Source organism: Triticum aestivum, chromosome 7B (genome assembly GCF_018294505.1).
Source record: "Triticum aestivum cultivar Chinese Spring chromosome 7B, IWGSC CS RefSeq v2.1, whole genome shotgun sequence".
Lineage (NCBI taxonomy): Eukaryota > Viridiplantae > Streptophyta > Magnoliopsida > Poales > Poaceae > Triticum > Triticum aestivum.
In genome coordinates this window covers 465,391,396-465,418,250 of record NC_057813.1, presented here as the reverse complement: position 1 = coordinate 465,418,250, position 26,855 = coordinate 465,391,396, and the positions used below count along the sequence as shown (strand labels likewise).

General features: G+C 43.0%; 2 protein-coding genes across 3 annotated transcripts; one reads left to right on the top strand and one right to left on the bottom strand.

Moving 5' to 3' along the window:
• Nucleotides 1–3,576: 3,576 nt before the first annotated feature.
• LOC123156764 (probable chromo domain-containing protein LHP1) lies at nt 3,577–9,296 on the bottom strand. Its single transcript, XM_044574943.1, has 2 exons — nt 7,826–9,296; nt 3,577–3,875 (listed from the first exon to the last, which is right to left on the bottom strand). The coding sequence occupies exon 1, from the start codon at nt 9,034–9,036 to the stop codon at nt 7,849–7,851; it is 1,188 nt and encodes a 395-aa protein (XP_044430878.1). The 5' UTR covers nt 9,037–9,296; the 3' UTR covers nt 3,577–3,875; nt 7,826–7,848.
• Nucleotides 9,297–9,312: 16 nt separating this feature from the next.
• LOC123156763 (pre-rRNA-processing protein TSR1 homolog) lies at nt 9,313–19,626 on the top strand. Of its 2 annotated transcripts, none has more exons than XM_044574941.1 (21): nt 9,313–9,595; nt 9,724–9,809; nt 10,610–10,687; nt 10,792–10,923; nt 11,159–11,209; nt 11,306–11,446; nt 11,524–11,646; nt 11,748–11,825; nt 12,468–12,557; nt 12,630–12,749; nt 12,970–13,053; nt 13,734–13,832; nt 13,920–14,108; nt 14,861–14,936; nt 16,362–16,465; nt 16,564–16,823; nt 17,281–17,367; nt 17,528–17,755; nt 18,923–19,001; nt 19,081–19,144; nt 19,231–19,626. In XM_044574941.1, the coding sequence occupies exons 1-21, from the start codon at nt 9,514–9,516 to the stop codon at nt 19,341–19,343; spliced, it is 2,364 nt and encodes a 787-aa protein (XP_044430876.1). In that variant the 5' UTR covers nt 9,313–9,513; the 3' UTR covers nt 19,344–19,626. The 2 variants fall into 2 exon arrangements, with proteins under 2 accessions (XP_044430876.1, XP_044430875.1); XM_044574940.1 differs by having other exon boundaries at nt 11,748–11,828.
• The last annotated feature ends 7,229 nt before the right edge of the window (nt 19,627–26,855 follow it).

The window sequence follows — 26,855 nt, the reverse complement described above, 5'->3', positions numbered from 1 at the left end:
CTGCCAGTTGCCGATAACTTCAACAAAACATGATCATCTCATACAACAACTTATATCTTATCACGTCTTGACCATATCACATCACAACATGCCCTGCAAAAACAAGTTAGACGTCCTCTACTTTGTTGTTGCAAGTTTTACGTGGCTGCTACGGGCTTAAGCAAGAACCAATCATACCTACGCATCAAAACCACAACGATAGTTTGTCAAGTTGATGCTGTTTTAACCTTCGCAAGGACCGGGCGTAGCCACACTCGGTTCAACTAAAGTTGGAGAAACTGACACCCGCTAGTCACCTGTGTGCAAAGCACGGCGGTAAAACCAGTCTCGCGTAAGCGTACGCGTAATGTCGGTCCGGGCCGCTTCATCCAACAATACCGCCGAACCAAAGTATGACATGCTGGTAAGCAGTATGACTTATATCGCCCACAACTCACTTGTGTTCTACTCGTGCATATAACATCAAACCATAAAACCTAGGCTCGGATGCCACTGTTGGGGAACGTAGTAATTTCAAAAAATTTCCTACGCACACGCAAGATCATGGTGATGATATAGCAACGAGAGGGGAGAGTGTTGTCTACGTACCCTCGTAGACCGAAGCGGAAGCGTTGACGCAACGTAGAGGAAGTAGTCGTACGTCCTCCCGGTCCAACCGATCCAAGCACCGTTACTCCGGCACCTCCGAGTTCTTGACACACGTACAGCTCGATGACGCACCCCGAACTCCGATCCAGCAGAGGCACGGGGAGGAGTTCCGTCAGCACGACGGCGTGGTGATGATCTTGATGTTCTCCTGTCGCAGGGCTTCGCCTAAGCACCGCTACAATATGACCGAGGTGTAATATCGTGGAGGGGGGGGGCCACCGCACACGGCTAAGGAACAATCTCAATGATCAACTTGTGTGTCTATGGGGTGCCCCCACCCCCGTATATAAAGGAGGGAGGGAGGAGGAGGCCGTCCCAAGGGGGAGGCGCGCCCTAGGGGGGCAAACCTACTCCAAGTAGGTTTGGCCCCCCTTTCCTATTAGGAGTAGGAGAGGGAAGGAAGAGGGGGGAGGAGAGAAGGAAAGGGGGGGGGGCGCCCCCCCTCCCAATTCGGATTGGGCTTGGGGGGGGCGCCCCCTCCCTTGCTCTTTCTCCCTCCCTTCCAATAAGGCCCAATAAGGCCCATATACTTACCGGGGGGTTCCGGTAACCTCCCGGAACTCCGGTATAATCCCAATCTCATCCGGAACCTTTCCGGTGTCCAAATATATCCGTCCAATATATCAATCTTAATGTCTCGACCATTTCGAGACTCCTCGTCATGTCCCCGATCTCATCCGGGACTCCGAACTCCTTCGGTACATCAAAACTCATAAACTCATAATATAACTGTCATCGAAACCTTAAGCGTGTGGACCCTACGGTTTGAGAACAATGTAGACATGACCGAGACACGTCTCCGGTCAATAACCAATAGCGGGACCTGGATGCCCATATTGGTTCCTACATATTCTACGAAGATCTTTATCGGTCAAACCGCATAACAACATACGTTGTTCCCTTTGTCATCGGTATGTTACTTGCCCGAGATTCGATCGTCGGTATCCAATACCTAGTTCAATCTCGTTACCGGCAAGTCTCTTTACTCGTTCCTTAATACATCATCTCGCAACTAACTCATTAGTTGCAATGCTTGCAAGGCTTAAGTGATGTGCATTACCGAGAGGGCCCAGAGATACCTCTCCGACATTCGGAGTGACAAATCCTAATCTCGAAATACGCCAACCCAACAAGTACCTTTGGAGACACCTGTAGAGCACCTTTATAATCACCCAGTTACATTGTGACGTTTGGTAGCACACAAAGTATTCCTCTGGTAAACGGGAGTTGCATAATCTCATAGTCATAGGAACATGTATAAGTCATGAAGAAAGCAATAGCAACATACTAAACGATCGGGTGCTAAGCTAACTGAATGGGTCATGTCAATCAGATCATTCAACTAATGATGTGATCCCGTTAATCAAATAACAACTCTTTGTCCATGGTTAGGAAACATAACCATCTTTGATTAACAAGCTAGTCAAGTAGAGGCATACTAGTGACACTCTGTTTGTCTATATATTCACACATGTATTATGTTTCCGGTTAATACAATTCTAGCATGAATAATAAACATTTATCATGATACAAGGAAATAAATAATAACTTTATTATTGCCTCTAGGGCATATTTCCTTCACCAGGGTGGATGATATCGGTGGGACCAAAATGATGAATTAGGGTTTGGACATATGTGTTTTTGGGAAAGTGATGGAGGGTTTTTGGAGCAATATCAGTAAGCACTTTGAGAAACAACCTCATCAACAATACCTCATCCCCTTTTAATAGTAGTGGCTTTCCTAAGGGACTCAAAGTGATCTTGGATCACTAAACCAGAAATGTAGAGTCTTGGGGTAGCCAATTCTTGATCTTGACATTTTGAGGGGTCCACATCCATTAGTCATTACCATGCCAATAATTGATCTTTTTTGAAATCTATCATCAATGTTCATTAGATCAATGACATATATGTTATTATTAAGTACCAAAACCACCCAGGCATTAGTTGTACTTTCAGTAAGCGGCATCCACCGGCTTGCCCTTGCCTTCGAATGACACAAAATAACCTTATCATGATTGTAGTGCCATGATTGAGCAAGGAGAGCAAGCTTCATATATCCTTGATCCTTGAACCCGAGCACAAACCAACCATCATTTGCTGGACATTTGTATGAGGAGTGACATTCCCATGGAGCCGCCACACACATCAGAGCTCATTAAGAATTACTCCTTGATTCACCTCAAACTAAACCAGTAGTCGTCCGACCAACAACCACCCGCCGACCGCGCGGTGAGCCTCCTCCAAGGCGACTACAATTGAGGAAGAAGTTGCCATATTGCTACCAATCACCCCCTTGCCCTTGCGCTGCAACCCTGTGGGCGAAGGTAGAGCCAATGATGTCAAGGAATGACTCAAGTAAAACGTCGTTGGCACAAAAAGCCCCATGACCTTTTCCCATTCCCCCAAGCATGAACATTACATCATATACATGTTATTTATCCAGGCATGTATTCGAACCTTCAACACAAGACCCCTTGCAAAACATATATTCCTGAAAAACCAGAATTGGTTATATCCCTTGTAATATTTAAATCTACTAGTGACAACCAGCAGGTGGTCTCCATCGGTGGTGGCCCTTCCTCCTAAAAATTGACATCATCAATGTCCTCCTCACGGATACCAAACCACTCATCATACTCTCGAGATCATCCTTGCCCACCACCCACAACAATGGACACGAAGCTTCATCAATCGTGTTAAACCCTAGTTAATCTACTAAGGAGAACTCGAAACCAACCTAGAATGCAAATCTACCAAGTTCGAGTAGCGACTGATACTATCCCTTAGTTAGTCATAGTGATTTCGACGGTGGTATTGATCGTAGACGAGATGGGAAAACTGAATGCTGGCAAAGATAGTGAGAGAACACAAACCCATGATTTTTTGGGGCAAGAGTTTCTACCCCGGTTCCATTTTAAGAAATCATGTGACCATACATTTTGTAGCAAGCAGAGCACGACATGAGTACAAGGCTCGACAAAAAAGTTTTAAGAAATCTAAACAAGTTTAACCAGGTAACTAAAAAAAGGTAAGTAGATCCACCCAAAATATAGAGATTTACACCATTGTCCACACCCCCAAATGGTAGAGCACTCCAAACAAAGGATTGCACATGATGTAGAACAATAAGCTTCACAACATTGTCCACTAGCTGATGCTTATTGGCTTTGAGTCTCGATGTCAGGCTTGCGGTATCCAGTTCCCATTCCTTAACATATGTTTTACTGAAAATCACATATAAGCCATATCAGTAAGAAGAATTAAAGCATACATCATGCGGGTTCTCCATATAGACCACAAATTGGTTGCATGGACAACATTTTCAACTTAATGGTAAGCATTACTGATCCACCAACATGTGACACAATCAACACTAGCTCTACATCTCATTCCAGTAAGCAAAGAAATGTATCTCCAAATCTTAGTAGAAACAACATACTCAAAAATCAAGTGAATATATGACTCATGCTCATAGCAGAAAAGGCAAGAGAAGCCAGGTACATTTTGTCTCTTGTTGAGATTATCTCTAGTTGAGCAGTTTATTGTTAGCTAGCAACCACAAAAAGATGTGAATTCGGAGGAACAAATAACTTTCAAACAATAGGAATTTTAACAGAGTTATACATGTGAAACTAAAAAGAGCATATAAGGAACTAACTAACTAATTCCCTTTAAACTTAGTTTCCGGATTAAAACATCTTTCTCGTCAAAGAGGTTAATGGGTTAGGCAACATGAGTTAGGTCAAACCATTAATTCAATAAATTTTAACCAAAATATCTCCTGAAAGAGATTTTCAATTGTGATCCATCCCAGATTTCAACAATAGTAAGGTTATGCTCATTAGGGATCATATAAAGATCCCAAAAATTTGTAGCCAAGCTGGCGGAACCAACCATTGACCTCCTAAAGTTGAACCTTCTTAGCATTCCCAACTCTCCATTGATATCCAATATTGGCATCTTTAGTGTCTCACAAAACTCCTTTCCAAAATGGGGAGATATCATTGCTGGGATAAGCAAAAAGGTTAGGAGATTGGGTTGTGCATTCCTGACAAATGATTTGTTTCTAGAACTTGTTATTATTTAAACAACATCTCTTAATCCAAGAGGCTACAAGGCAAATGTTAACTTCAAAGAGATTAGGTATACCCAACCCTCCAAATTATTTACTCATACATAACAAATTACAATTGGCTACGTGGTACTTGATGGCTAGGTGGTACTTATCCCCCAAATAGTGAGCCATTCGAGAGTTCTTCAAAGAAATTACCCATTTGAAAAACTTAATGACACTCATATAGGCAATAATGCTGGCTAGTCAAGACTGGAACAAAGTCAATCAACCACTGTGAGCTTCCCTCTCCATTCAACAACTCTTTTAACAGTCTTATCAACTACTGGTTGTAGGCCCCCTTCCTATGTTTAGCATGGTCAAGGGGAACACCAAGATACTCCTACATCACACGGTATCACATGGTTTGAGCAAAAGGTTGAGCCTCAATGTTAATAGGCATCAAATCACATTTATTGAAATTAATCCTCATACCAGACAAACTGTTCAAAACACACAAGAATCCATTTGAGGTTTCTAACATGGTCGTCTTATTTTTTTTAGAGAGGGTATCATGAGCATATTGCATGCTAATACCAGTAGGTTAAATTATTTGAAAACCCCCAAGAATTTGCTCATATTACCTTAATGAGCATTCTAGTGAATACTTCAACAACTAAATTTAGTACCAAGGGGAAATAGGGTGACCTTATCTAACACCTCTACAAGATTCATAGAAATCACTAGTAATACCTACAAAACCATTCCTAAGTTATGTTTTGACAAGATTGACCCACTTATGGCAAAGGACCCCTTTGAATGATAATAGAGGCAAGAAATATCCTATTAACCATGTCACATGCCCTTTCATAATCTAATTTGAAGATGAAACCACATTGCCCTCTATGCACCACATCATGAATATCTTCATGAGTAGAGAATACTTTCCATAATATACCTCTTTGGGGCAATAAGTTCTTTCCTAATTTTTCCAAGCCTAAAATGGTAGGACATTTGATGGCTAGGTGGTACTTATCCCCAAAACAGTGAGCCTTTTGAGAGTTAATCAAAGAAATGTCCCATTTGAGAAACATAATGACACTCATTTGAGAAACAACCTTATCTACCGCCCTTCCTATGTTTAGCATGGTGAAGGGGAACACCATGATACTCCTACATCACATGGTATCGCATGGTTTGAGCAGAAGGTTGGGCCTCAATGTTAACAGGCCTCAAATCACATATATGGAAATTAATCCTCATACAACTATTCAAAACACACAAGAATCCATTTGAGGTTTCTAACAAAGTCATTTTTTTTAAATCAGAGTATCATGAGCATATTGCATGCTAATGATACTAGTAGGTTGAATTATTTGGTAAAGCCAAAAATCTGCCCATAATAGTTGCCTTAATGAGCATTCTAGTGAACACATCAACAACTTAATTATGTCAAGGGGAACTGGGGTGACCTTGACTAACACCTCAACCTGATTCACAGAAATCACTGGTAATACCTACAAAACCATTCAAAAGAAAAGTTTTGACAAGATAGACCCACTTATGGCAAAAGCCCCCTTTAAATGATAATAGAGATAAGAAATATCCTATTAACTATATCACATGTCCTTCCATAGTCTAATTTAAAAGATGAAACCACATTGCCCAATATACACCACATCATGAATAACTTCATGGGTAGAGAATACTTACCATAATACACCTTTCCATAATAACATTTGACACCCCCCTAAAACTACAATTACAAAGAGCAATAGATCTATACTTAGGTGTAGACACTTCATCTGGTTCTTTAAATAGATCTAGTTCTTCTTTATTTCAACTATTAAGCATGGCTATAAGGTCATCCCTAATTAAATCTGAGAACTGTTGTTAAAAAAAGGAAGGAAAGGCCATGGAGCCCAGGGACACATTCAGCACATGAAATAAATACATCATCCCTAATTTCAGATTCAGTAAAATTAAAGACATCACCCCTAATTTCAGGTTCATTAAAATCACCATCCATGACAATTTCACTAGAATCCCATAATCAAAAGGTAAATACACATTCAGTTTGGGCCGTAAACCCCAAAACTGATGGCACTGTTATTTTAAGGGCCTATCAAGGGCACATCTAACTATTGACATCTAAGTGACTCAATCACATATAAAAAGAAAAGATAAAAAACAAATACTCACATGAATCTCCATGTAAAATCAATGACAAAGGACTTAGATGTCCAAAACTTAGGGGCACATCTAGATGTGCTTTAGCAAAATCTTTTTTTATTTAAATCTACAACAACTTATCAACATGTACTCCAACCATTCCAAAATATAAGGTGTATTTATCTTTTCAAAAGTCAAACAGGTGCATGTTTGACCAAGTTTCTAAGAAAAAAATATCAATATCTACAAGTATCAAATTTGTATCATTTGATCCATTATGAAAAGTATTTTCATATTGTATATATTAGGTATTGCATATTTTTGATATTTTATTCCTTAATCTTGGTCAAACATACAAACGTTTAACTTTCCCGAAAATTCACATCATATTCTAGAATGAATGAAGTAATATTAGATAGGATAAATCAAATAATCCATAGATGAGCCCAAATAGATCAAATCCCTATAACAGTAAATAAAAAAAACATTTTTTCAAAAATCTAATTTTTACACCAAAAATGATGGAGTTTGCTAGGGAAATGCAAAATTTCATGATGAAATGACAATCAAGGAGCTCCAAAAAAAACCACATTCACGTTTCCAAAATGCCTTTATTCAAAGTTTCTTTGAGAATATTTTTTTGCATAGACCTTCTTGAATGTCATTTGTCACCCCTAGCACAGTCGACCATCTTCCGTGCTGAATATCTTTAGATGAGTTTTTTTTTCTTTTTCTTTTGAATTTGATGTTCGTTGTCAGGTGCAGATGCACTTGGGCACCAAAAAAACGCCATCATAGGATAAATCCCTGATTATACAAATATTGAACAAAATATGTTGCAACTAGAAGGGCACACATTCTACTACATTCATCACAACTAGTACATTAACCAGGCTAATCTATATCACTGCAAATTCCACAAGGTTAAAGAATGCTACGGCAACCCAATACCTTCCATGCATCCTTTTCAGTTTTCACGCGGTGGGACTGTAACGCAGGTGCTGCTCGTAGTAGTTTATCAGCACCAACGGGTTTGTAGACTTCAATTCCTTGTCATCCACAAGAACCTCCTGCCCATCAGACCTGAGTGCTCTGAATGTTATGGAAACCTGCTGCACGTCATCTGTCATGGTGGCATGATACCGCACTGGCTTGATGATCTTAGTGATGCAACGGTTAGCACCGTCCACCCCCTTGGTCCTATCACCCGTTTCTCCTTGTGCGGAATCAGTTTTCTCATTGCCAGGCTTCTCACTTGTGCCATTGACAACTTGCCCTTGCTCCTGCTGCGCCTCATCCTGCTTGAACCTCCTGACAGACCCAAGCTTGCGCTTCTTGGCACCGGTCACCTGGCCAACCTGAGGTGGGGGTCCCTGTACTGAACTATCAACCTTTGATACACCACTCGCAGGCTGATGCTCATCCTGTTGATGAACCACAACAGACGGCAGGCCAACCGAAAGCACATTTGAGCTGCCCTCCTGTGTAGCACCTTGTCCAAGCATTTGCTGAGGAGCCACGTTCACTGATGCATCAGAGCCCGCAACCAAGTTCCTGTTGGTGTTATCAGTACCTCTCCTGCTGCTTGCTCTGGGAGGCAATATCTTGCGCTCTGGGACAGGACGTTGGGACAGAGACCGAGGATCTGAACGCCGTGGGCGGCCCCTTCTACCCTGAGAAGAAGGGTTGGGACTTACCACGGGAGTAGTGGAGATCTTGCGCTTGCGCTTGCGCTTGCCATAGGACCTTGGTTGCTGCCGCTTCTCAAAGGCTTCAACAAAATCAGAGCAGGCCTTGAGGTTTTCTTCAGGCTCCCATGTGTTGGCGCTCTCCGGCCACCCACGCCATTTGACGAGGTACTGTATCTGGTTCTGGCGGCGGCGGCGGCGGCGGATGGTCTCGATCTCGTAGTATCCCTCCGCCAGCTTGGGCGGCGACCGCTGGTCCTCCGGCTGCTCCTCCGCCGAGGCCTCATCAGCCTCCTCCTCCTGTTCCCACTCCTCTTCCTCCTCCTCCGCCTCATCCTCCTCGTGATTCCACTCCTCCTCTTCGTCTCCCTTGACTTCCTCCTCCTCTTCAACCTCCATCACCGCTGCCGCCTCCTCCTCCGCCGGATCGACGGATCCGCGTGCCGCCCAGGGATCCTTTTTGCCTCGACCCATCACCAAAGGTCTGACTCCGCTTCCCCTGGGTATGCGGTGGATCTGCTGGAGGCGGACTCAGGTTGTGGGCGGACCTTTTGTGGATTGGTGGATGCGGGCTCGGGGATTTTGGGCGACACGGGGGAGCAGATCTTGGTGCAGGGACCCGAGCAGGCGTTGATGCAGGGGATAGGGGCGGGGCGGCGCGGGCCGAGATGGGAGGCGGGGGTGCGGCGGCGGCTAGGGTTAGCTTGTGGCCTTTGACCGTGTGGGAGAGTGGTGACGAGGGGATTGGTGGGAGAGTGGCCTTTGTTTTAGGCTTTAGCTCCGTGTCCGCCCGAAAAAGTGGCCCACGAGAGGCCCAACAAACTCTTCTCTTGTGCAAAACAAAACCAGCAGGCACGAACGGACAGCTCGACCTCTCCTGCGCGCCGCCACAGCACCTACCTAAGCCCTAAACCCAACGCGCCCACCACCTGCCCCGCCGCCGCCGGCGAGATGGCCGGCGCGCGCTCGCAGGTCAACAAGCCGCACAAGACGCGCTTCGCCTCCAAGGCCTCCCGCCACTCGCACAAGATCGGTACAGCCTAGCTAGCTCCTCCCTCTCTGGGGGGGAGCTCCCTACCGTTTTATACATCGCTTTTCCCCTCTGTCGTGCAAGTAAAACTGCAAATCTCACTGGCTGCCCGGGTGCTGCTGTTTCCGCAGACAAGGTCAGGAGCGGGAAGCCGGCGGGCAGCCACCGCGCCGCAGTTAAGGGCGCCCGTGCGGCGCGCCTCCAGCACAGCAAAGCGGTGACGTTCTAGCTCAGCGAGCTGCCACCCTTCGTAATTTAGCTGCTGCTATATGTCTGCGATGGTTAATCTTCAGTTAGATGATGGGGCTGGCGAAATTTGAGGCCCTGCATGATTACTTTTTTTTTGTTCATATCCTGTATGCTGTTGGTACTACTGTAGTACTCCCTCCGTCCCAAAATAAGTGTCTCAACTTTGTACTACCTCTAGTACAAATTTGTACTAAGCTCAAGACACTTATTTTGGGACCGAGGGAGTACTTACTAGGCCGATGTGATGTACTACATTTAAATTTGTACGCCTTCATTGAGCTCCGTCCTGTTTTGACCATTTTGAAGCTAGAATTCTGTTAACAAACAATAAGCTTAATTTTGCAAAGGTGAAACTGCAACCTTCTGTATTTTGCCGATTAGATTGCTTCAATTTGTATAAATTGTTTTGGTTGAGCTTGAATGTTTCTTCAGCCAACAAGCAGTAGGGGCTCGTGCCATGTAAAGAATATTTATATTGATACAATTTGCTTTGGCTCAAAATTTAATGTACTTCTTCTCTTCCAACCTCTATCTGTTCTTGCTAGATAAAGGGACAGCCTCACAAAATTCATTTCAATCTGCTCATTCTTCTCGTTCAGTTTGTATTATTTTTAAGCTACATGTCTGTCATCCAAATGAATTCTATTATGTTGTTGGATATGTTTTCTGTTGGATTTTCATTGATTTGATGTTTAAAGAGTTTGATCATTACTATCACCATTTTCCATTCTTATCCTATTGCCTGAAATATTTTTAACTGGGACGCAGATCCGTGATCAGAAACGCGCTGCCTTGCTAAAGGAGAAGCGGTCATCTAATGGCTCCTCAAGTGCACCCCGTGTTATTGTTAGTATTCTTGATCTTTGCTCTTGTTGTCCTACACTATTGGCCATTTTTTATTGTTTCCTGCTGTCACACAATAGATATAATCTAATCTCTGGCTGTCGCAGGTTCTTTGTGGCCTTTCCTCATCTGCAAATGTTGGGCCACTTGCCGAAGATCTTTTGACATTTGCAGCAGGAGGAGATGAGAAACTGACTTCCAACACCGTTGCCTCTCCCGCCTATAAACTTCGAACCACGGTTAGTTCAGTAGGAACAGAGTACTAAAGATGCCCAGTACATAGTGCAAACATTTATTTTCAACCATTCCATTTTGTGGCTATTCTTGCATCATTTTGCTGTATGTATGGCCATGACTGGGCTGCACACAATTCTCATTATATATGTCCCTGCGTTAATTTTAGTGTTTAGTTTTTTCTGTTTATTGAATTTAGTTAGTCAATTTCATTGTTTTATATTCATGATATTTGTTAAGGTACTGCAAGCACCATATGGGGACCTCACCTCATGCATGGAACTGGCAAAGGTATGCTCTTCAAGCAAACTCAATATGGCACAATTATGTTTTATTGGAATTTCTTTACTCTAATATCGAACATGCAAATTGTATTTTCCTCCCTAGGTTGCTGATTTGTTAGCATTCGTAGTGTCAGCAAATTCATTATACAACAGCGATTCAGGCAATCCAATTGATGAGTTTGGATCACAATGTCTATCTGTTCTTCGAGCCGTGGGCTTACCTAGTACAGCTGTTTTCATTCGAGTAAGTTCGCCATACCAAGTTTTTCTCACTCAAGACGCTATCTCGTGAATACCAATTTAATTCTTTAATATTATCAGGATCTTCCATCAGATACCAAAAGTAAGCAGGAATTGAAGAAAGCAGCGGTTTCTTTCCTTTCTCCAGAGCTGCCTGAAGATTGCAGGTTCTATGCAGCAGAAACTAAGGATGATTTGCATATGGTAAATTTTCTTTTGTTTGTTTTTAAATGGAGAAGTATGTATTCTATTCTATAGTCCTAATGCTCCTTCTGATTATTTATCACCGTTTTGAAATTTTCCAGTTCATGCGGCTTTTCAAGGAGCAACATCTTTCATCACCACATTGGAGAAATCAGAGACCCTATGTTATGTCTGAGGAGGTTGTAAGAACTTCGTCCCACTTTCATCAAAAAGTTGTTAACTGTTATTTTGTTGTAACATAAACGTTTGCCCTACTGCATTGATGTTTCTCATCTTAGATGTTTCTTTGAGAATACTGTTTCTGTGCAAGTATGGTACTGTTAAAACACTTGGATAAAACTTAGGTTGTGATTTGTCACATTGGCTTTGATTCCAAAAAATTAGTTGCAGTCCTAGCAATAAAAAAATTAGAACTCATGCTTGTGCTTGTTCTTGTAAGTTCTAGACTAACTGACTATATTCTCACTAATTTTGTACACAAACAACTTCCGTGAGTTCACCTACCACTGAAACTCTCATACTTTGTGCAGAGGAGTTTTAATTTGACCCTCCCACCATGCCCTCTAAGAATTGCAGTTACGGTTGCGATCCCGTATTTCAGTTACAAATTAGGCTGAATATCAAAGCAAATCATACTTTTCGTTAGATCTGCCTTTAATATTATCACATGTATTGTTAAGTTAAATATACCACAATATCTCTCAAGCTCACTACCTGTACAATATCGCCCGACTCTAGTCTTTGCTTCTTGCAACTTTACGTTCACCTGCCTCCTTTTTTATTTGACAGTTGATGGTGCTGACTTAAGATCTTTCTTTCAGGCCTGTATAAAACCAGGTGACAGTATGGGGTTGTGCACCTTGCTTGTGTCTGGATATCTGCGGGCCCACAATCTTTCAGTGAATCAGCTTGTGGGTGATCTTTGTTTTAATTTTTATTGGTAGTCTTATCTGCTTCTTGTTCTAACACCTGCTCCATCAAAGGTACATGTGTCAGGTGCTGGTGATTTTCAGTTAGGACAAATTGATATCCTCAAGGATCCATGTCCTGTTAGTGAAAGGAAAAACTCCGATGTAATGGATTCAGATGATAATCAAATTCAGGTTTGTTACTATAGGATGAATGCAGAGCTTTAGAAATTGAATAGTGCAGTTACATGTATATTACGACATACCGTCAGGGCCTCCCCTACAATTTACTTTCAAAAGAAGAAACGTTATTATGATATAGAATCATCCACTATATGAGTTCTTGTTTTTTCCATCTTACATACAGTTTTTATTGATCACGCTCCGGTAACTTCTCATTGTTTGCCTGTTTCAGATTATTGATACCTTCGTTCCAGACCCCTTGAATCAGGAACCATTACTTGTTGAAAATATTCCAGATCCTCTTGCAGGAGAGCAGGTGATAATTTCCCCGATCTAGCTTAGTGATTTAATAAGCCATTATTTGTGTTCTTTCACTTTTGCGGTTACAACAACAACAACAACAACAACGCCTTTAACCCCAACTTGTTTGGGACTAAAGGCTTTGTTGTTGTTGTTGTTGTTGTTGTTGTTGTTGTAACCGCAAAAGTGAAAGAACATAAATTGTTGCCCTTCTCAGAACTTCAATTTAGTGCTTAATGTTGGACAGTGATTACTTCCAAATTTCATCACACGTGGCACTGAGGTGTTCCTTTTTGGTTTGATGAATTGTTTCTTTATACATGAGATGCTTGGCACATGGCCTACTAATTCTTTAGTGGAAGTGTTCTTAAAAATGGTCTTTTCCTTCAGCAGGTGCAACATATGTTTCAGTAGATAGGGCATATGCTTAAGCATAGCAAACTTAATGGTATATTTGTTTCTGTTGGGCCCATCTTTTTTGGGAGCATTTGTCAGATTTTTATATGATCCACTTCACACTTCCAAAGGCTGCAGATTCTCATGAACTGCACTGTTTTTCCTTGTTGTGCATACTACGTCAATTCAAAAGTTTCCTCTTTATATTTGTTGATGGCATTGTTTTTCTTTTCAAGTAAAAGTCAAACTAGGCAAATCAATTGTAAGTACTAATGTGCAGTATTATTTGTATTTGATTAGACTTGGCCAACAGAAGCTGAGATGGAGGAAGCCTACGAAAGCAATAAACAAAGAAAGGTTGTAAAGAGGAAACTTCCTCGCGGCACATCAGAATACCAGGTTCACAAGGCTATTGAAGATTGAATATTTACTCTTAATATAGCCCATGATATTTTTATTTAAAAATAATATTAATGCTATTGGCAGGCTGCTTGGATTGTTGATGATACAGATGATGAAGGTGATGATTCTGAGAATGACAATCCAGATGGTGCTGGAATGGTAATTGATGAGAAAGATCACTCAGAGCACGACAGCGATAGTTCAGATATAGATGCAGTGTCTCACTTCACGGAGAAATTTGATCAAGAAACTATTGGGGGTTCTGAGATGGGAGTAAGTTACCTTATTTCTTGTCCTTGATCTGATGACATTACACTATTTAATGCACTTGCTCCATTTGCTAGCCTTTTACTGACTTAGCCGGTGCATGCCAATACAACTCTTGCCCTTGGAATGCTTATGTTTTTATTTTCCTCCCTCCACATTTTGTTTGCCATGTTTTTTTTTGTTTGTGACTGGTTTTGCGCGATAGAGAAAACGTAATGTGCGCAGGGAGGGTGAGAAGGATAACGTAAGAAGGATCTAGCGAAAAAACTCCAGTGCTCCTACCTAGAGAACTATAGTTCCCAGTGGCGCTGTACTGGACTAATATTTCCCACCCCATCTGGATCCGGTTGGGACTAGATATGGGCAACATTTTAATATTTGTCTGAATGCATATAGGTCGTTAAAGGTGTAAAACTTTAATGACATGAGTTATTGTACAAAATTACTTTTGAAATGAGGGATTCAAATGTACACCTACTCAACGCGATATTTTATACTATATATTTGCTCAAAGTAAAGTTTAAATAATTCACAAAAGTTTTCCGGCCCACCTTTTGCAATCTTACATGAACTGTTTGTATGGGGGGAACATTATCGTCCTGGAGTACTGCTTTGCTCTTCTGTGCTGTTCTGTAAATTGTGAGGTGTGCCTTGCTGGCCTTTTGAAATTAGTGTCCTCTCTTGTTTTACTCTTTGGATTCCTTCATCAATTTTTAGGTACACGCCTCAAACTAAATGTATCCTTTCTGCATTTGCAGGATGATGAAAATCTTACCAAAGAGCAGATTGAGGAAGACATCAAGAGAATCAAAGAATCTAATGCTGATGATGAAGGTACGGGTTTTCAACTGCCTTCAAGTGTTTAAAATCCCTTTTAGTAAGCATCAATGTTCCAAATATCGGCCAGTTAATCGGCATCTCAGTAAGTTAATCGCTACTCGGTGGGTCACCGAATAACCGATTAACTGATTTATCGGCCGATTCGCCTATTATCCCTACCCAGCACCCGACCGATATGGTACCAGTTACCGGTATCCTGAACATTGGTAAGCACACCACATGGAGGGTCTAAAACCTGGTTCCTGTTTTTTATTTATTGGCTTGCTGGTACACGTTTCCAGCTAATTCGCAGTGCCAATCAGTGTGTAGCAAACTGTAGATCCCCCCCCCCCCCCCCCAAAAAAAATACTGTCCCAGAAAAGGTGCAAAAGGCTTCTAAGTTTCAATTAAGTGATGACTGTTTACTCATGACGACATAACTGATTCTTGATCTTGCCAATTCATGAAGTATTGTGTTTTCCATTAGGGAAAAAAATGAAGGAATTAGTCAGATTAGGTGAAGACTGGTCGTAACTCATAATAACCTGACAAAACTCGGTTTTGGAGAACCCAGATTATAGTCTCTATTCTTGAGATCTTTTTGAGGACACTACATGTTTCAAAAGTATGTTCTATGCTATTTTGCAATATGGAGAGTTGGTGTTGTCAGAAATTAATCTTTGGTATGACAGATGACAGCATGAATTAGGAAGCTAATTTTATTTCCTTTTATCACCCTATTATTGGCGTGTTATGAATTAATTTTGAAGAGTTATGGTTGCTTTGGGTTTCTTATGTGAAGGAACATGAGAGTAAATTGCCTATAACCATAACTTTTGGGGCAATGTTAACGCACGCAGCCACTATTTACATTTCATTGCCGTGATCCCTCAAGCTACTACCACCAATGAACCCTTGTGCCACCCTGTTCATGGGCCTACACCGCTTACTCGTGGCCCTCAAACCGCGACGATGATAGCTGTGCCAACTGCCACCACTATTGTACACGACAGTTGCTAGTGTGCTAACATGTTTGATGGAAGAGGGTCCAATTGTCTTTAATTTAGGTGGCAGAACTGGGTTTCTTGACCATTGCCCCCAAAGTCATCATTATATGAAGCTAAGTTAAATGGTTTTGCGTGTCCATTGGCCCAAAAGTTGTGTCTACGGAAATTACTTGAAGATAAAAATGGGCCATTAAAAAATATTGTGGATAAAGAACCTGGGCTTGGAACTGCCAAGACCAAGATTCTTGTTAGAATCATTGTGTCAATGTAATGACTCCTTGGAGGGGTCACCCTGGAATCAACTTAAGTCTCTAGCCTTATTAATTGTTCCAGTTGATGCCTGTTTGGTTGACTTCTAGCTCCAGGTTTGTTACTAGCCCTACACACTATGTGATTCCTAAATATGACACGCATATCTTATATAATGTTTCAGAATTTCCTGATGAGGTGGAGACACCCTTAGATGTCCCGGCAAGAAAACGTTTTGCAAAATACAGAGGACTAAAATCATTTAGGACATCATCCTGGGATCCTAAGGTGCGTATGATTTTGCTATTACTGCCTAGTGCAAATTTAATATAAACTTTATGTATTTCATGTGACGTGGTTGTTTCTCCCCATTTTGTTGACCTCAGGAATCTTTGCCACCTGAATATGCAAGAATATTTGCATTCGATAAGTTTACACGAACACAAAAACATGTGCTTGCTAAAAGGGCTGAGCTAGATGAAGAAAGCTCAAAGGATTGTGCCCGAATAGGATCATATGTTATGCTTCACGTGAAAAATGTTCCTACAGATGTTGCCTCCAAACTTTGTCATCCATCAAGAAGATTACCTGTTGTTGTTTCTGGTCTTCTTGAACATGAGTCAAAAATTTCAGTTCTTCATTTCAGGTATTCATTTTTTCATCTACTTGACAAACTCATGTGGTCCAGTTTTTTTTAAGTATGCATATACTAAGTTGTGTATTAATTTTTATTGATGGATCCTGTTAGTGCGTGCTTATATGAATATTAGCATGCTGTACATGTGAACAGGCTGTAACACAGTTCCATTCAAAGCACTCATTGAAGATTCAATATAATTTTGATGTTTGGTTAGTGTAAGTTCGGGAGTAATTGTGTTATTCCTCAGGATTCCCTTGGCTACTAAAGTGGTCTTGTGTAGGACGTTCATACTAACTTGACAATAGTAAGCCAGTAAACCTCCACTAGCTTTGTGTTGACTGTTGTCTTATTGTACACATTATGTGCATTATCTTGGGTTTCAAAACTAGTACTTGTTTGCTGGATATATAATGCTAGAATGCCCCTGCACTGAGCTTTAATTGACACTTGCTATTTATTGCAGCATAAAAAAGCATGACTCCTATGAAGCTCCCATCAGAAGTAAGGAACCTCTTATTTTCAATGTTGGATTCCGGCAGTTTACGGCAAGGTAATGAAAGTTCAGCCATACCATTGAGAATAATATACTCCCTCTGACAATTAATATGGATCGGAGGGAGTAGAATTTCTTTTTTCATTTTTTGTATAGGTATGCCGTTGCACTGTATAACCAGAGAAGTATCTTACTGATTGTTTTGACACTTTTCTAGGCCACTATTTTCATCTGACAACATCAATTGCAATAAGCATAAGATGGAGAGATTTTTACATCATGGGCGATTTTCTATTGCCTCCGTCTATGCTCCAATTTCCTTTCCACCCGTTCCTCTGATTGTTTTGAAGAACATAGATGGGCAACAACCTGTCATTGCTGCAGTAGGTACACTGAAAAGTGTGGATCCTGACCAGATTATTCTCAAAAAAATTGTTTTGACTGGGTAAGCTTTGGTAGCATATTTTACTAGGCAAATACGCCTGCAACTTGTACATTGTTTTCCTACCAGTATATGTACTTGTGTCCACACAGTTTCATTTGTAGGACTGATGGTTGAATGTTATATTTCTGTATTTTTAGAATTAATTATATGTAGTTGTGTTCATACAAAATTTGGTTCCCATCATAGTCACCTGTGTTAGAGGGTGGAGGGCTGACGTAGGCTTGAACCAGGATGTATCTTTCAGTTTTTCTCCTATGATGAAGGCCTTTTAAGTGGACCTAGTTTCTTTCAAAGTCAAAATATGGGGCGGTTGGTTTCTGAAACTACTCTTATCTATACCATTAGTGCTATATGTAGAAGGGGATCCATCTATGGAGAAATGGGAACATATCTTGCAATTTTGTTTGGTTGGAGGATAGAATAATAGAGCTAAACCAACTGTTACAGTAGGTTCTACGCGGACCTTAAGTAGGTGCATTAGTACTAATTTTACTGAGATACTAATATTATTCTTTATAGAAGAATAAACAAACACATTCTTTGAGGAAAAATCTAGAATGATATTCTTTAGTAGACCAAAAAATGATCAGAAACTGGCTTGTCAGCGCCCTAGCCTAGCTCGGCAATTCTTCGAAGTTCCTAGCTCGGTAATTCTTCAAAGTTCAATTTCTTTAGAATGTTCAAAAGGGGATATATCAGATGATGCTGGCTGCTCAATCTGTCTAGGGTTGCAATCTTGTATTTTTTGTTGTTTCAACCTGAACTGAACAATTGCGATCTGCCTATCTTGGAATTTTTCTTGGGATGTTCAGGATGAAATTGACATAGAGGATTGATCATATGAAAACGTTCTCAGTTGATGCATACACTTAACTCAGGATAGGAAGAAGGGAAATGAAAAATAAATAAAGCCAAAATAACATGTTGTAGATGGAGAGCACAGATACAAATGGTTTTGGCTGAAACTGTTTTCTTGTCCCAACACATTATGTGAGAAAAAAAAAGTATTCCGCCTTGGAAGTTGTTCTTCCTGGTCATATTTTGAATACATGCACCGCTGATGCTTCCACTTGATCTAATGTGATATGCGTAAAGTATTTCACCCCTTGAATGGCTCTTGTTTTGGTTTCATCTAATCAACGCTGTCTTATTTGACAACTTGTGCAGGTATCCCCAGAGAGTCTCGAAACTCAAAGCAATGGTGCGGTACATGTTCCACCACCCGGAAGACGTCAGATGGTTCAAGGCGAGTATTTCTGTGTTGTATCGATATATCCCATCACTTTGTCTTCACTGCTAGTAACACACACCATTGTTTTTTGCAGCCTGTCGAGCTGTGGACGAAGCATGGCAAACGCGGCCGGATCAAGGAGACTGTCGGCACTCATGGTATGTTTGACTAATCCCGCAGCCGATGTATTGGTGCAGTTCGATCTGGTTTTCTGTGCCTGAACCCTTTCTATTCTTGCCGCCAGGTTCCATGAAATGCATATTCAACAGCAGCGTCCAGCAGCATGATACCGTGTGCATGAGCTTGTTCAAACGAGCTTTCCCCAAATGGCCAGAACAGTTCTATCATCAGATATAAGAATACCCGTACGCTTTGCGTACCGGCTATAAAGGTTGCGAACGAGCTTCTGGCTCTCGGTGGATTGTATCCCGTAGCCCATAGAAGTGGAGCAGTGGTGCGTGCTTGTTGATGCAGCTCATATAGGTCTTGGTGAGAACGCGACTTTTGTACGAAGACGGAGGGAGATGCAGCTTTGCTGTGTGTTGTATTGCCTTACTGTTTTGTCTGTTCATGTTACCAACATGGTTGGATTTTGGGCATACTGATAATACCTCTCAATATAGTGTGTTGTTTTCTTGCACCAGGAATCTGCTTGTGTGTGACGCATAGCTCTTTGTGAATTTAATATTGGTTCGCAGTTATGTAGAGAATGGCTTTGTAGCAGTGTTTTGTTTCAATGGAAGATAAGTTACGGAGGTTCAGATTTTACATTGGAAGGAACGGTTGTGCTCAGCCGCTGGGGGGAACAACCTTGGAATACTTTTCTTGGGGGGAACAATGTACTCCTACTTCATCCGTCCAGAATTAATTGACACAGGTATCTAGGTAGTATACAATAGATCATCTACTTCCTTGTCTTATTGTTCCGATAAGACATTGATATTAGGTTGCAAAGGTTTGGCACCGTCTTACCCTAAAGCCCAAACAGACAAGCCTGAAGTCAGGCTTGGAGCATCGTATCGTATGCACAGAGGAGCATTTTGAAGGGGACACGGAAGGCGGCGGAGTTGATCGACCCATATGGCGCTGTTGAATGATATACTCTGGCCGATGGAGCTAGCGACCCTCCTCCGTCATGATTTTGAAGATGGTCGTGTGTAGATGACAAGCGCGGTATACTCATCCATTACCAGGTTGAGCATACCAAGATGGTCAAAACGGCCAGCGTACAGGATGCAGCGCTAGGTTGTAAACAAGTGGTGGTAAGCGTGGATGGAAGTGCCCCAGCGATAAGAATGGGATGGTAATTGCTCCCTGCCTGCCATTTGTCACTATGGGCGCGGAATGTCGAAACAAGAAAAAATAAGTAAATAAAAACTTGCAGCTCACCAGCTGTGAAGGCAAGAATTTAAGCAGACTAAACCAAACCAGTAGCATCAAAGCAAATACCAGTGTGACATTAGAACCGACAACACATAATAGCACCTCCCATGTCCCACCCAGCCTCTAAATAAAACCCCCCAAAAATAAATCCCAACCAGCTGACAAGCCATTGCTGCGCTGCTACTCGACATTTTTCAGATGGAGTACTATCTACTACTAGTACATTACACATTGGCATTCTCATATCAACTAATAGCAATTTGACTTGAATCAATAGATCAAGAGCCAAAGTTAACTTAACTAGAATAAAGGACAAGGCTATCATCATCAGAGGATTCACTCCCTCCCGTTGTTGGATCGAATTCAGAGTCACTGTCCTCATCATAATACAAGGGAAATTGTGTATCTTCCCTGCCCATATCGTACACCCCTTCTAATGGGTGCTTCAGTTCACCCATTCCTTGGTTCTTACATGCATAACATTCACCTGCCAAAGTAAATTACAATGTTAGAATTTTTTCAGGTCCACTACAAGTCATAAGGTGAAAATTTTCCATACCATATTGATCTTGCTCCAAAGGATAACAGACATAGCATTTTATCATGCATATCGATTTGACCTGAGCGAAGTACATTGCCGATGTCCAATCAGCTGAGCTAGGCTTCTTTGTCTTGACAGTAAAGTTGAAGTGATGAAATGTCTTCAAATAATGCTCCACATGGAAACATTGATGGACAAGCTCGTCAAATTCATAATCAACTCCCTAAGATGAAACAAGTGTTAGTCATACTTCTCCACAGTCCCAACAATAAAAATGATTTAGAGCAGAAATGGAGAACCTTAAGTTCATCTTTGCTCTCAATTTTTTTTTAGAAAAGGAGGATGACCCCCGGCCTCTGCATCTGGGCGATGCATACGGCCACTTTATTAATTATTCTCACAAGACCTTACAAAGTCATACAACAGTAAGACTAAAGCCACCGTCTAAACAACAAACTGTCGCTACACCTATCCAGTTGATGAAGGGGCGCAGATAGCCTGGGCCTAATACCAAACAGAAATTGCAGTCAAGCCTAACATCTAAGACCTGAGACCCCAACCTAGCCACTTGCCGGGTCTGGGGCACACACTGGTCCGGCGTGCTCTCAGAGGCCGCCGCCGCCAACTGCCACCGCTCCATCTTCAGAACTGTACTGATGCATCAACCTTGGTCGGCCCAGCTATCGTCGACGCCACCACGGCGCCCAACGTCACCTCCTCCCTGCGCGCAAACAGCTGTACACGTCGCGGTCGCCACTGATACACCTCAGCGCCATGCTGCCACGTACCACCATCTTTGCTCTCAATGTATCTTCTGAAAGCCACCATCGCCTCCTCGCTCATCTATCGTTTCGCATTTGCAGCAGCTTCTTCCTTTTTAGAAGCATAAGTATGTTGCCCTCGCGCTTCAACTGATTGTGTTTGTTTTTCAGCTTGTTTGTCTGCATATCGTGTATTAGCTTGATAGTCAAGTGGCCAATATCCTCGTGCTTGGAATAGTTGAGCTCGTTCTTCATCTTGTTTTCTTGCAAATTCTATACTACCTTGAAAGTCGAGTGGATACAATCTTCCAAGTTTATGCTTCCTAGATAAAAATACCAGAATACGGTCAGCAAAACATGGTTACTAATGTAATCTACACATGTACCAAATACAAGAGGCAAAATGCAATAAACTGATTGTCAACTAACTGAACTTGTATTACTCCAATAAACTAAGCACTCTTTCCTTGGATATAGGAGAAAGTTCAATAAACCTTGCTTGATTCACAATGAACCTTTGATTATAGTATTTGTGTATGGGTAATAAATTAATACTAGAACCAGGTTCTAGAAGTACAGATGATGTGGGGTTCACTATGCGTAGCAGCTGAGCTAATCTGCATTATGACCTACAAAAGACGATCACATATGTAGCTCCAATAAAAGCTATTGGGTTGGTCTAAATAAACATAACAACACGAGTGTTTTCTGAAAATCAGTATGCATCATATGAAATTATGAATCGACTGTTTCAGCATGCATCACCACCCTAGGTAAAACAGCTTATATCCATGCTTTAGTCAACTTCTACTGTGACCAAATTGGAGGCTTGGAAAGGTTTATGAAAACAAATATCAATGATCAATCTTAAACATCACGATACAGATTCAACGAAGCATGTTTAGACTTTAGAGCATACATCACAACTCTAGATCACCAAATAAATAAACCCACAGAGCCAGTTAGAATCTGTTCCAAGAGCTTTGCAAAATAATGACTAATGGTTGTATCACTGGCAGGCTGGGTGCAAAGCTGACCGCACGCCACAACCAGTTCCTGGATAAACTTCAACCAAAGCATCAAAATAAACAACTCGTACCAAACCGCCTCACCGCCAAAGAGAAAGAGACTCCATGGAGCCGATACGTCCCTCGGGACTGGGGCTGCAGCCTCCATGGACGCAGTTAAACCTGAGGCTTGGGCCTACTGTCTCAACGTTGATTGAGCTAGTTCTTTCACAAACTAAAAGAAACTAAACAATGGCAGGGCGCGCGGTGAAGGGGAGGAAATCTCACTGAGTTTTAGCTTCACTCCAAGAGGACGCCGGGGAGGCGGCGGGAGGTGAAGGGGATCTGTCGCCGGCCATCGCGAGGAGAAAAGACAAAAGAGTGGTGTGGGGAAATTTTCCTTGGGTCTCTCCCGCAATTTAGACGATGAACACTTTTTATTTTGTTTTCTACTAGGGAGGAGGAGGCCTTTTTTTTTGAGTAAAAAAAAAGGGAGGAGGAGGCCTCTAATTCCACGCTTTAACGCCCGGGACAGACTAGGAAACGGGCAGAGCCTGCCAGCGACGGGTGTTGGGCTTCAATCGTCGGCCCATCCGTGTACTGTCTTTTTTTTTCTGAGTAACACCTAGACAGTCTAGTAACTTTGAACTTAACGAGCAGAGAAGTCAATCTCCCTTATTGACAGACCATTGTTGAACTGCAAGGCTTCTATGATGTTGGTCTTTTCTCGGAGCATTGTTCCAACTGAACTTTAGCATGAGGACTTTCCCGCCGATTGTAGGGTACAATATCAGGCCGGCTTTAGCATGGAGCGCCAGCAATGGCACACCTTCGGCTTGTGCTGGGGATCGAGTTTTACTTGGCTGTGTTAGAACCTTGTTGTAACTTTTTTTTCACCGGCAAAGAAAATAAAAAATCTTCTTTTTTCATGTCTTTTATCATCGGAAAATTTTGATATAAATCCAGAACCTTATTTGGGTACTATGTCGGAAAAAACACACCCTCTCGCGTCACCCCCCCCCCCCCCCCCCCGCCCTCCCCCGCGGGGGACACGAAGGGGCGGTAACCCTAGCCGCCAGCCGCTCCTTCTCCTTCCCCTCCGTCGTCGCCGGGGGACAGCGCCCGGCAAACCTCATGCGTTTGACGGCGGCGGCGGAAGGTTGCTCCTCCTTCCTAGGTTGAACGGCGGCGAGGGCGCTGGATCCGCTGGGTGTGGCCTCTCCATCGTTCCATGGCGGTGCGGCGGCTCTTGGCAGTGACGCTTGTGGTGGTGCGGGTGGAGATCGGCCAGAGGATGGGGTGGGGCTAAGCACGGCCGATGGCGGCGACGACGTCCGACACGGATCCCAGGGCGACGGCCCTGGTCGGCGGCGGCAAGTGAAGCTAAGGCTGCCCGTGGCGGCATGGTGTGGTGGTGCCCCCATCCAAGGCGGATCTGCGCCGGTGATCTAGTGTTTGGCTCCGGATAGGATCCGATCAGTGACGGTGACGAGCAGGAGCGGGATCTTTCCTGGCGTCTCTCACGGTTTTGCGAGGTGGAGGGGCGGCCCTCCTCCCAGGCTCCAGTGGTGGTGCACTCCGGTAGTGGCCGGTGTGCCAGGCTTCCACGGTGGCAGTGTTGATGTGGGTGGTCGCCGGATCTGGGCAGCCAGATCTGGGGTTTGAAGGTGGTTTGGCCGATGCACAAGATGTGGGATGGATTCTCGTGGGACAAGATCCGGGTGAAAACCTTGTCTTAGGCCGGTGGCTGAAGCTGGTGATGGTGACGCCCCAGGCGCCATTTTACTTCTTGAAGGCATCATCGAGGAGGTGAAGTTCCACCTCCTTCCGCTACCTTCGTGGGAAACCCTTGATCAATTGATAGGATGATGGCGGCGCTCACGTGTCGTTCCCCCATTGGGGGCAATCATTCTTGGAGGGGTTCATCGGCTAGAGGGACCAGTGAACGACTACAACGGTGGAGCGGCGTGGCATCTGACGCGTCAACAACGACGAGTCTCGATGCCATGGGGCAGCGGGCTCTCGGCGATGGTCGCCTGTTGATGGACGCGCGCAGGATAGTGGTGTTGTCAGGTGTCGTGGTGGCGTCGACGGCAGTTGGGCCTGGCAAGGCATATGCATTGATCTCTCCTGAAGATGGGACGGTGGAAGATGGCGCAAAGGCGGTGTATGCTGAGGGTTTGATACACCGATTGGTCCTCTCGGCTCACGACAGCCTGGGGTGGCCACCGGATTAGATGGTGTGTGTGGATGCGCCGAGGCACTCCATGAGACTTGTAGGTGTACGATTGAGGTCGCGAGAAAGTTGGCATTGGGCTTATCCGTGTATCTACTCTGTTGGACTCTGTTGAATAATTAATAAAGATGGTTGTATGGATTGCTTGATGCAGAGGCCAGTGGTAATCCTCTTTTTGAGGAGAAAAATGTTGTTACAAGAAATTCGTATTTTTTTTGTTTTGCTCACACACGAGATAGTCCAGCGAATCGGAAGAAAACCGAGGCGGGCCAGCGATTGAAGGCCAACACCCGTCGCTATGCTGCTGAGGTGCACGTTTCCTAGTCTGTTACGCGTGGTCCCTATAGAAAACAAAATAAAAAGTTTGCTCGCACCACTCTTTTCTCCTAGGTTGTCTTGTCCTCCGCCCTCCTCGCGATGGCCGGCGACCGATCCGCTTCGCCTCCCGCCGGCTCTCCAGCGTCCTCTTCGAGCGAAACTGGAACTGGGTCAGACTCCCCCCCACCCCCATCTCCCTGCATTGTTTCTTTTCTTTTACTTTGTGAACTGGCTCAATCTTTAATTGCGTCCAGGGAAGCTGCAGTCCCAGTCCGAGCGACGTGCTGATCGTATAGGCCCCTTGGGAGTCTCCTTTTTTTTGTCAATCACAGACATGTATCTCTGTCAAAAAATATTGTTGGCGGTGAGGCATTTTGATATACTCCCTCCATCCGGAAATACTTGTCATCAAAATAAATAAAAGGGAATGTATCTATATGTATTTTAGTTTTAGATACATTTCTTTTTGTCCATTTTGATAACAAGTATTTTCAGACGGAGGGAGTACTATGGTTGTAGTTTTTGTTTATCCAGGAACTGGTTGTGGTTGGCTGTGGCGTGCGCTCAGCTTTGCACCCAGCCTGCCATCCGGGTTCCATTGCATGCACCTGGGTTGTTTCCTCTGAATCAATATGCCACAGGGGCTAGTCCCTGTTGGTCAAATTTTGTTTTGGTTGGTCAAATTAAATTTGTTGCACCATCTTTCTCATGAGGAAAACAGAAAATGCCAACAAATCCTAGCTATGTTTCTACCATCCTAGCCATGTTTCTACATCTTCGTCGTAATAGTCACCTGACACATCATCGTGCTTGTTTTGATCAGGGTCCCGGAGCATGTGGAGGAGGTGAGCAGCCGTGAGCTTGGGGATACAAGCAAGGATCTGTCCAGGTTTGAGACCCTGACGCTGAATGACACACCTCACACACTTGAATCAGCTGACGGGTATGTCCATCTTCCTTTTGTAAGTTATTAACAACTGCTTTGTTGAAGTGCTGGGTACTTTTTATGACCCGTATGGTTGCACTAATGGGTACTCCCTCCGTTCTGAATTACTTGTCACACGTATGGATGTATCTAGATGTATTTTAATTCTAGATACATCCATTTTAGCGACGAGTAATTTGGAACGGAGGGAGTACTTGTTATGACCCATATGGTTGTACAACGGGTACTTGTTGGGTGTGTTTGGTAACAATCTCACCCTATCATGGTTGTTCTCTCCTGAGACTGGTGGCATGTATCCATATCTGCTACTCCCTCCGTCCCATAATGTAAGACGTTTTTTGACACTACTACTAGTGTCAAAAAACGTCTTACATTATGGGACGGAGGGAGTAGATTTGGTTACCTTCTCCTTGAGGTGGTGAGGATGCCACCACGATTATGAGATTATGATGGAAAATGAATTATGTAAACAATTGTAGCAAGAATTTGTGGATAATTCGTTTGATTCAAACAACTTCTTCTCGGCATACACACTTTCCTCGTGCATTGAAGATCGATTATTGATATCTGTTTTCTTAGGACTTTCAAGCTTCAAATTTAGTCACAGTAGACGTTGACTAAAGCATGGATGTAAATTGTTTGGCCTAGGGTGGTGATACATGCTGAAACAGTCGGTT

Bases quoted from the DNA above. Each gene is read 5' to 3' on its own strand.
- LOC123156763 (XM_044574940.1), top strand. From the start codon at position 9,514: ATGGCCGGCGCGCGCTCGCAGGTCAACAAGCCGCACAAGACGCGCTTC. The intron at 11,829-12,467 runs GTAAGAACTTCG...TCTTTCTTTCAG, and splicing joins ATGTTATGTCTGAGGAGGTT to GCCTGTATAAAACCAGGTGA. The intron at 12,558-12,629 runs GTGGGTGATCTT...GCTCCATCAAAG, and splicing joins ATCTTTCAGTGAATCAGCTT to GTACATGTGTCAGGTGCTGG.
- LOC123156764 (XM_044574943.1), bottom strand. From the start codon at position 9,036: ATGGGTCGAGGCAAAAAGGATCCCTGGGCGGCACGCGGATCCGTCGAT.